Source organism: Gymnoscopelus microlampas (genome assembly GCF_963454915.1).
Source record: "Gymnoscopelus microlampas genome assembly, chromosome: 3".
Taxonomy (NCBI): Eukaryota; Metazoa; Chordata; class Actinopteri; order Myctophiformes; family Myctophidae; genus Gymnoscopelus; species Gymnoscopelus microlampas.
This window is the reverse complement of record NC_139940.1, coordinates 22,924,544-22,935,455: the sequence shown is the minus strand read 5'-3', so window position 1 is coordinate 22,935,455 and position 10,912 is coordinate 22,924,544. Positions and strand designations below refer to the sequence as shown.

The 10,912-nt window shown below is 39.2% G+C and overlaps 1 protein-coding gene across 1 annotated transcript; it reads left to right on the top strand.

Annotated features, from left to right (window-relative positions):
• The first annotated feature begins 4,210 nt into the window (after positions 1–4,210).
• LOC311042279 (m-AAA protease-interacting protein 1, mitochondrial) lies at positions 4,211–10,266 on the top strand. Its single transcript, XM_084052920.1, has 5 exons — positions 4,211–4,755; positions 5,138–5,209; positions 5,332–5,458; positions 6,022–6,166; positions 8,717–10,266. Exons 1-5 carry the CDS (start codon positions 4,345–4,347, stop codon positions 8,799–8,801), a joined length of 840 nt encoding a protein of 279 aa, XP_083909046.1. The 5' UTR covers positions 4,211–4,344; the 3' UTR covers positions 8,802–10,266.
• Positions 10,267–10,912: the final 646 nt, after the last annotated feature.

Here is a 10,912-nt window from a genome sequence, read left to right as displayed (position 1 = left end):
TTTTATTTTTATTTTTTTTTCAACTATGAAAACACCACATGGTACATTTGCATAGGATAACCAACATATAGCAAATCATTTGCATGCCTGAAAGTACACTTGAGTAACCGTAATTACACGTGACACCAATTACTCTGTTACTTTGTATTAAATTATAATGGAAAATTCCACTAGAGAATTGGAGCCTAATTGCATCTTAATTTGCATAATTTTGCATATTAATCACATCTCAGATGAATAATAAATTTCAGCAGATTTTTTAATTTATGCATAGATACAAAAACAAGTTGAAAAATAATTTGTGAGTGAAAAAAATCAGGAACTATTACTTAGAGCATTTGTGTTAATTTCTCTCATTATGCCACGCCAAAGTTAAAAGATATCTGTACTCACAGTCTTGATCAACAACCTCCACATCTTGAAATTGAGAGTTATTCAAAGTCTAAGTAGGGGAAAAAAGAATAGAAAAAGAAGAAATAAATTATGGAATATCCATGCAACAATTTTACATAAAAGTTAGTTCTGTTAATGCTTTTTGCATTGCAGAGGTGCCAAATGCATTCCACAATGATAATTCAAATCACTTTCTGTCTTTCGTTTTTTTCCTGGTCAACACCTGTGCCTACATTGTGTGTGGCTCCTTGCCAGCAGTCACAAAATCCAATACCTGTAGCCCAGATTACATGCAAATAAACAAAAACAACACATCTTTCAAATGTAATACGCATTTTTTTTCAAGAGGAAAGTTAAAGTATGTTGCCAAGCTGCTGTATAATGCTCATAATGAAGGCAAATAGATAGGCAAATGCAGCAAATTCCCCTGTCCCTGTACAGTTGTAAATGTTATATGTGAAGTTAAAAACTGACACAAATATAAAAGCAAACAAATATGTCAATCTTATTATTTAATTTCTTTTTAGCCCTTTCAAACTATTCAAACAAGCCTGTAATTGTAATATTACCAAGGCACAGGATTGCCATATTATATTTCATCGCACAGCTGTGCTGTTCTAAGAAAATATGTTTTTTTTTTTTTACTGAAATGCAGTTGAAACTCGACACAGTTATAAGGCGAAGTATAGAGTAAGTTTAAGGAACTTGCCTCTTGAGTGGCAGTTTTATCGCTCAACATGATGGGTGAGTGATAATGAACACTTCTGTCATGGCATATTAGATTGCAGCTCATCTGTGGGCAACAGTGCCTTTCAGTGGCATGGCAGAGAAAAGACCCAAGCAAATGCAAATTAAAGCAGCACTATGCAACTTTCCTCTTCTACCCTGGTTTCCTGCGCAAGTGCAGACATTTTTACCATTGAGCTAATAGAGCCGGCCTGCTTACTCAGGGGACAAATTGAATCTTGACCATCAGGTCAAAATTCATGTCAGATCCTGTGTATAGGTGAGACATGACCTTTGACACGATGTAAATGTCTCAATAGAAGAACAGGGAGACAAAATACAACCACTCCAATTGTATAACTTACAGGTATATTGTATTAACATACTCTACCATACAGATCGTCGAAAATTACATTTTATTAATTAAAAAAAAGTTAAATAGGATTGCCAAATCCTAGATATCTGCTGATAAGTGATGTCTCTTGCTCGGGAGACTGAGGTAGCCTACTCCATTTAATTTGTTATGTTATTTTTGAGTACATACCTTATTTGGTGCTGTTTTGTCATTTGACATTTTCAGTTTCTTATGACTAGCTTTTCAAGCTACAATTTGTGGAACCTTAGGGGAAACAATCTCACCCACTACACCTGCAAACTTGTGTTGTACCAATGCACTTGAAGTTGAAGTAGGCATGTCTGCTGGGGGAGACCTGGCTGGGCATCATATCTTACACAGGTATGATGTGTAGAATGAGTGGATAATGATGGAACTAGGCAGTCTAATTTGTCCTAGCTGGTTGCTGGCTGGTTGCATACTTCTTTTGTTTACTTCAGACCGCTATTCATCATGTAAAGCAGGGGTCTTCAACAGGCTCCCAGTAGATCGGCTATTTTTGGCGAAGAGGTATAGGTGTAGAGGGGGGAAAAGAGCAGACCAAGTGAACAAAAAAGGTTTAATCTAAAACACAATTTTATAAAATATAGAGGGGGTTCCTCCCTGCTTCATCTCTCATCTATACAATATGTAGTGGGGGTCCCTGCCTCATCTCTCTCTCAGCTAGGGGGTCCCTGCTTCATCTCTCTCTCAGCTAGGGGGTCCTTGGCCTGAAAACGTTGAAGACCCCTGATGTAAAGAAAGAAAGAAAGAAAGAAAGCCTCTTCTTTTTCTTTCTTTTATCTAGCCTAATATTAGATACAGTAATAACAATATAATAATTTCCATGTAGGCTATACAAAGGACTCTTCAAAGCATTACTTTCACACACAGCAGAACTGAGTCTTGTTCTGTGATATCCCATATTCATCCTCGATTAATCATATTCGGGGTGGAATCAGAGTTTAATATTCTGCACCATTCAACTCGCAGATGTAAAAGCATTCTCAACTGACACAGATAATTACTATGATACATCCCTGAAAGGTTTCCATGTCTGAACACAATTTCAATAACCAAGTGCTGTGCTAGCAATTATTTATAAATAAAATTAGTTACAGAACTTTGGGGGCGGGAACGAGAACAGGTGTTTCTCGTGCATATTTTCATGCGGTGGAATTTCATCTCAAACTCGAATACATTATCGCCACTTTTGCAAGAACACAATGGGGAAAAGCAAGATAGCCTATCAGGCACATGTAGAATGTTCCTGACCTGTAATGACTAAAGAACAGCAGGGATTTAATGATGTTTTGCTCTACTGATCAAATTTCAGGGTTTGAGACGATGATTTTGAGCACCTGCGTGGGGAGTTGCGCAGAAAATCCTGTAAAACCAAATGTATTTAAAAACTGCTGGACTGGACCATTATTAAGAAGCTCATGAAGTGTCCTCATACAGTACTTAAAAACATTTTCCAAATATTGTATTTTTTATCATTTTGGTAAAAATAGCCAATTTAAAGGAGTAGTTCACCCCCCAAAAAATGCAATCAATTACACAAGCCTTGAAATTGATGGACATTTTTATGTTTTTGACGCATTCCTCAGCCAATAAATTGATGACCGACTGTGTTTCCGGTAGGAGACTCAAAACCGGAAACACAGCTGGTCATCAAATTATTGATGAAATGAAACTATAAAAAAAATCCGAGGTGCGCAGGTGCCCACTCTTCCTTAGTGCCCACTATCCTTTACCGTACGGTGCACAGAGAATAACTGATCATGCACTCACACGCACAACTGCATTTATTTTAACCCATCCTGTTCAAAACTAAGCATTCAACTACTACAGATAACTATTTTGATTTGTTTATCTCTAGTCATACTCACTGACATATGTGAACTCTTCAATAAAGTAATGAAGAGGCGGGTTCATAGCCCACGCAGGGCTGCCAACCCTCCTGGATTCTGCAGGAGTCTCCTTGATTTCAACCACATCTCCTTGAGGACTCCTTGATTGTCATTTCTCCTATATTTCTCCTTGATTTGGTATCATACTCCCAAAATTCACCAGAACACATGAAATTACATCTATTCTGTTAAAAAGTTTCGGGGTGGTGTCCCAGAGTCCCAGCCCCCCCACTTTTGGAGCCCCCCCCCCCCCCTCGGATGTTGGCCTAGTCCAGTGGTTTTTAACCAGTGGTCCGGGGACCACCAGTGGTCCTTGAGAGAGTACCAGGGGGTCCCCAGCTAAATTAGTTAACATAGCGTCACAATCATTTTTAACCACTTAGCTTTGGCTATTCAAAAATAGCAGACATACAAGCCCTATGAGCTTGTAGATCTGCTATTTTTGAAAAACCTTTAAAAAGTGTGCATATCTTTCAATATTTGTATTTTTTTAAGCGAAAATGAACTGATATCTTTGCTTCTGGGGGTCCCTGGCACAAAACATTTTCAAATGGGGGTCCGCGGCTAAATGTATATCAATTTAGGGGTCCTTGGCATGAAAAAGGTTGAAAACCACTGGCCTAGTCTACTGTACGTGTACACCAACTTCAAGAAAGACAGAGATTAGGCAGAAATGAAATCCTCACGACGCATCATGGTCAAGTAGAAAAATGGATATTTAGCTCCATCTGCTGGATGTTTTTTAGTAAAACAAACAACCATCTGAGCACAGCATTCTGGGTAGGTACACCATGGTCGAGTTTCATAACGCTGCCCGGAAGAGCTTCCACAGGAGGACACTGTTTTTCCCTCTATGCTTTTATCCTGATGCCCTCTTGAAGAAAAACACAATGAAATGTTGCATTAGTCGCACTGACTGACTAATGCATTGCTGCCACAATGCAGCGGATTGCAAGCATCGCTGCGTGCCGCACATCTCAGGTGGCCTGTCCTTGGATTATTAAACCATACACTGTGTGCCGGCAGCAGCAGTGGGCGTGTGTGCATCATATGTGCTCTAAACGTCGCCATACTACCGGAGCGTTAACAACAGCAACAACAACAACGCTGAGCTGCAACCTGAGGAGAAACAATGAGTTTTTCGCCGGTCACAACAAATACAGGCTGTACAGCACTGAGGAGGATAAAGATGAAGAGAGGACCTCCTCTACCCAGGGGCAGCCCGAGATCTCAGTGGTTGGCGTCCCCGACCCGATCACGTGGATCCGGTGTAAAGTGGTCATGCACCTATTAGATCTGTATTTTGAATCAGGCATCACCTCTGTGGACTTTGACAATGGAGTTAAACAGGTAACCTATGTTAAAAAGGGGAAAGGATTCTTGTGGAGCTGGGTGGGTAACACCAAGAAATTAAGGTCCAATTTGTCAGACCACCAATCCCAATGGTTCTCAAACTTTTGAAGGTCTCCCTTAAGTCCCCTTAACTCTTGACAGTATACAAATGGAATCAAATGGGTCCATTTGGTTCCATTTGTGTACTGTCAGAGTTACAGACTTGTAAGGGTCAATTTAGAACCCTCTAAACTAAAGGAACCCAGATAGTCCCTGGAATCCACTTTGAGAACCACTGATCTATTAAACATCTATTAGGCCTATCATTTGAGCTGCATGTCTACATTAAGGTCATAGCATCAGTTCAGTGAAAACAATTAAATACATCTTCCCATTACAGGCATTAGTTCATGTTTCCAACATGATGTCCAGGGGCAACTTTCGAGGGTTGAAGGGGATAGTGTCAAATGAGGTACCTGATCAGTGATCACAGATCACACATATGTGATGAATGCAATTTCAGTATGGTATTCTAATTAAAAATGAAATGGCCCTGTCAGCATTCTCAGCTCTGATCTTCTGTTGGCATTCCAGATGGTAAACTATGTTGAGAAGCAATGCAAATCTCTAACTGATGCCCAAAGACAACAGCTAGCTGTCTCATTGGATGATATTATATTTCTGCTGCCAGAGGACGTGTCTGTGTTTTTTGATCAGCATGGTAAGAGTTACTATTACCTTCCTATTAATAACAAGTGCAAAATGTGCAAATTAATAATGAGGTCATGTTTATTTGTATTACGTTTGATGAGGTGCTGTGAAGTATTGTGCATACATGTGTATTGTAGATTTTTGCCCAACAGACATTGCATAGCTATTCTGAGATTGATGTGCACAATTTAGCCAAATGACTGTTAAATGCCAATAAATACTATGGCATCCTGAACATTGGGCTAATAATGACTGAAAGGTTTCTACAAATATACAGACTAGCTGGAAAAGTCATGATACTGTAGGTTGACCAAGGCACATATTCTTCGGGAGCACACTGACCTAAATTTAATTAAAGAGTGGTTATTTATGGGCTGGTTCCAGCAGGTTGGAATGTTTGTGTCTGACTCTGTATAAATGTGAAGCAGGGCATTGCTAAAAAAAGGAGCATGGTGCTCTGCAAACCTCTGAATTATGAAGATTAAAGAAACAACTGCTACATCTGCAAGCACTATACATAATATGGTTATCCGATCTCACTCAACTGATCCTGATGCCATCTGCTTCCTCCAGGAAGGAGTTTTTGTTTCATCGTGATGAGGTTCTGGCTCCTGTCGACACCTGATGGTCCTGATGACCCTGAGGGCTCAAAAATCTTCAAAGTCACCTCCAACGAAGAAGATGGCTCACAGAAGAAAATAGTGACTGCCGTCTATGAGTAAGTCTTGCTCAGCCATTATCACTCAGTTCATCAGATGTATTGATTACCTTGCTTTATTCAATTTAGACATGTTTAGGGCAGTACAGTATTTAGAAAGTGTGGCCCTCACACCTACGCACTGCCGATCCGACTGATATGCCCATATATGGAGATTTCTGTATCTGTCAGTCCTTCCATGTCCCTTTTATGCCCATCTATGGAGATCCCTGATGTCATCAGTATATGCCCATATATGCGCATGACCCCTTTTGTGCGCATATATGGAGCTTACTGATTTGTTTGCGCCTGATGCCATGACAGCACATTGAGTTTAGACAACATATTCCATGTTTGTTCATAGCTGCATTGGGAACTCCTTACAGTATATGGTTATGGCTGAGTCATGATGACCGCCGGCCGGTCCTTCCTTAAAGGAGTAGTTCACCCAAAAAAAATACTTATTTTCTATCAATTACGCACCCCATGAAGCCTTGAATTCAGGAGATTCTTTTTTTGTCGCATTCCTGAGCCAATAATTCAATGACCGGGTCATCCATCAGTCAATAGGAAACTCAGTAGGAAACTCATTGAATCTCCTACCGGAGACTCCACCTGTCATCAAATTATTGGCTTAGGAATGTGACAAAAACAAAAACATCTCCATGAATTCAAGGCTTCATGGGGTGCGTAATTGATAGAAAATAATTAGTGGTTTGGGTGAACTCCTTTAAGCCAATTTTATTATACGATGTTTAAAGCTAGTTTTTGGTAATTCATTTTCTAAGATGTGCTATGTGCATACGTATGTGTTTATTTGTGCATTCCCCATATTCAGTGTGTTGAATCAACAGTAACAGGTGTCAATATTTAGTCAAGTATTTAATCATACGCTGGCAAAAGCACAAAATGGCCCATACACCTCCCAATATAAAGCCTGTCTGGTTTTCCTTACAGCAGATAATAGAACCAGTCTTGCAGCAACTGACTGATAACTTTCATGCTTTTCAAATACACATATTGGTAATGTGGTTTGTTAGGTTAAAAACAAAAACAAATTTTGATTGATAAATTAAGTTGAACCATAGGGTGTGTTGTAGAGTGTAAGTGTTTGATTACCTTAACATGTAATATGGCAACATGTATGTTAAATGTTATTTTAATTAAAGCATTATTATCAATAGTGGATGATGATAATATTGATAGTCAGTTGAAGGCCAAATCCCAAACAATACTGTGAAATATGTCAGACTGAGACTCCACTACTCTTATCATGTTAATTGCAGGGGTGGACACTCTAAAAATGTTTTAGATTATTGTAATACTTGTGTAGCTGTCAGACTTTTCAGCCATTCTGGACTGCACTCCTATTACCGGTATATGGACCAATATAGAAATATTCTCTCTGACTTTTGCTGTGTTAAGAACCACTGACATGATTTGCCAGCAAGACAAAGGGATAAGATAACTGCACCTCCAATCCACAGAATAGTGTAAGCCTCTTTCCATTTCTGATCAAGAATCCTGTTAGGAGTTGGACCACATGGTCTATGTGCCAGATACTCCTTCCTATTGTTTCAGGACTCTAGACACCCTTCTCCAAAAGCCTATTACACTGAAAATGCACAGTTACAGGAGCCATTTTGAGACTATTTTTTCAAGGTGGATTGCCTAGAATGGCAGATTTGGTTGTGAACCAATCTTTCAGCGATTTACACACATTACCATCAAGTCTCAAAAGTATGATTATTGTTAAGTATGCCTTATAGACTGCTCTTTCAATGACTGAGTCATAGTGCAAAGATGCTTGCATAGAAAGTGATGGTAAGTAATAATCTTGCATCACACCTGTGTGTTCAGCTCTGTTAAGAATACATTTGCCAGTATGAAAAAGTAACTGATAGTGCTGAGAGGACTTCCTGGAGACATTTCTGTAGTTTTGACGTAAACAGACAAATTAAGTCATTTTATTGCCAGTAGAGCAGCAGGCCCATGGCTTTATTTGATAAGATAAGATAAACCTTTATGGATCCCTTGATGGAAATTCAAATGTCATAACAACAACAACAGGAAAGGTACAGGTAATAAAGAGTCAATAACCAAAATAATAATAAAGATGAAATAAAATGAGTTTAGATACTGGCCCTAGGTATAAGATATACAATACTGTACATTCCATCAATGTAAATGTATATTTAATGAATGTATTCTAGGATGCAGCTCTGTCTCATTCAAGGAAACTTCCTAGACTTTGCTGTAGGACTGTCTCATAGCAGTAGAATAGCATGCATCATTTTGTTTCAAACTGTTGTTTGTGTCATGAGTACATTCACACAGAATATGTTCTATTTTTCTGAGCTTCCACACCTGTATGAATGAGGCAGGATGGGTTAATGTAGAGTACACATGATTGTGTATGTGCAACTGTACTTGGCCAATGAACCTTTCCATTTCCCCCTGGACTTCCCCCGGGAGGTCTTTCACTCCAAACATTGCAGTGTTATTAATGATGCAATCCAGCCTCCCTAAAATGCGAATTAATCAAAATGTTCTCTCCTTCAATTTGAACAGGTTCCACCGTGAGGTGACGCGGGGGTCGGCATCTGATTGGACTGTCACTAACGTTTGGGACCGGCACTGGAAACTGGCTGAATGATTTGATGGGACAATTCGACGAGTCTACAACTTCAGTCATCAGAATATAGCAACAGCGCAAACTGAACTGAATTTGTCAGTGAAAGACAACAGTCAACTTGACACAACGTAATTAAGAACTGTCTTTTTCGAATCAGTCAGAGCCATAGTAGTGCAATAACCAAGTTACCTCAAGAATTCAGACCTCTGTTATATGAACCCACACTCCTAATGCAAGGCAAGTTTATTTGTAGCTTATAGCACATTTCAACAACAGAGCAATTGAAAGTGCTTCACACAAAACATTGACAACATCTGGATACAATTAAATTGGTTAGTAAAGAGTTAAGAGAATAGAAAATAGAGCCAACATTTTAGAATAAAGTTACAGTGCAACACAAGAACTAAATGAAAGGCAATGGCAAAATGAACAGAAAAGTCTCCAGCTTTAATTTAAAAGAACTGAGAATTTAACTCTGAGGCCTCATTTCAGAAAAAAATTGGAGGTTGTCAAAAATAAGTTGTATAAATAGATATAATAATGGTTAAAAGAAGTCGGAAGTATCAATGGTGCTTACAGGATCAAACCTTCAATCGGGATCAAACATGAGGAAAAAACAGACGATGTGCCCGGATCGTCTGTTTTTTTTTTGCTTGTACCGTTGCAGATCTGCAGTTTTCTGTGAGTTTGATCCAGATACAAGTAGCCTTGGGAAGCAATGGTTCCTGAGCCATGTGGCCCATAGGTCGGGAGCCTATCTCCTGTTTCCGCATGAGGCGGTTTGATGTACTGTACATCCCGCCGGCCATGATGTACGAGTACAAACCCTGGACATGGCGATAGTGTGTCACAGGGACAAACCACCATGTTGAGTGCCAAGCAGGGAGGTATTGGGTACCTTTTTTAATTAATTTATTTTTTTGTTCTAGATATGCTGTGCATAAAAACTAAACGCTGCTTCTCCACATTTAGGTTAGGCTCACAGGGCAAAGGGAAAGCAGACCTGTCCCAGATAATCTGAGAGATTTGGGTGGTTCATACCATAGCAGAATATCTGAAATGTATTTTGGCCCTAAACCAATGAATGGTTTTATAAACAGACAGTATTTTTAATTCAATTATTTAACAGACAGGAAGACAGTGTAAAGATCTGGAACTGGAGTGTGATATGATATTACTTTCTTGGTTTTGACAAGGTCTTTTTCCAAATCCTGCTGAGACATACTGTACACCAGTAAATCCTTTAATCTTTGTTATATTCTTAAGGACTGATTTTGTTGGCAAATTGTCTTAATGTGGCTGTTGAAATTCAGGTCTGAGTCCATGACTATGCCAAGATGTCTGTCTTCGTGTGTGGTTTTTAACATTGTTTTGACTTGTGGATATCATTTTGCTATGGACAGGTTTTGGGATGCCTGTGAATGTACCATTGAGTTCACATGAGGTATAATGGTATACTGTAAATTACTACATCCCACATTTACAACTTTCACAGTATGCCCTAGTGTAAATAAAGAGCCTTATAATGTCATCAGTGGGTCTTTTATAAGTTCTTGGTTTACCTATGATCCTAGATTACTATTTCTACGCATTTGATGTATTACCTCGTGTTTTCCTTGCTTACTGTAAATCGTTCTGGATTAAGAGCGTCTGCTAAATGCCTAAATTGTGAATTTGTCTCTTTGATGTCAGCATCAGTTTTAGACGTCGTCCTTCTACAGTATATCATTCAGAAGTTATTTCTCAACGTGTGACTTTATAATGACTTGTAAGTGGAACATTATCAGTATTCTGGTATGTGTGATAACAAGCACACCACCATAAGAAAATCCATTTAGCATATCAAGTAGGAGGGGGCGTGCAGTACACTCCATGTGGCTGTAGGCTACAGAGTTGACTGTTCGTACTTGATCGGTCAAGAGGAGATCACAACTTGTATTAAGTCATATAGTAGAGGAATTAAAGTACTGGCATAGCAATGCCGCAAGCAAGAGAGACCCACGCTACTCTATTTTCCAACTCAAAGGCATCCCATATCTGAGCCAAGTGTAATTGCCAGAAACACGTCACTCATCAAAGACATCACCACTGACAGGCTGGTGAATGCTGCGTGTCATTCCATTCTGTTTACC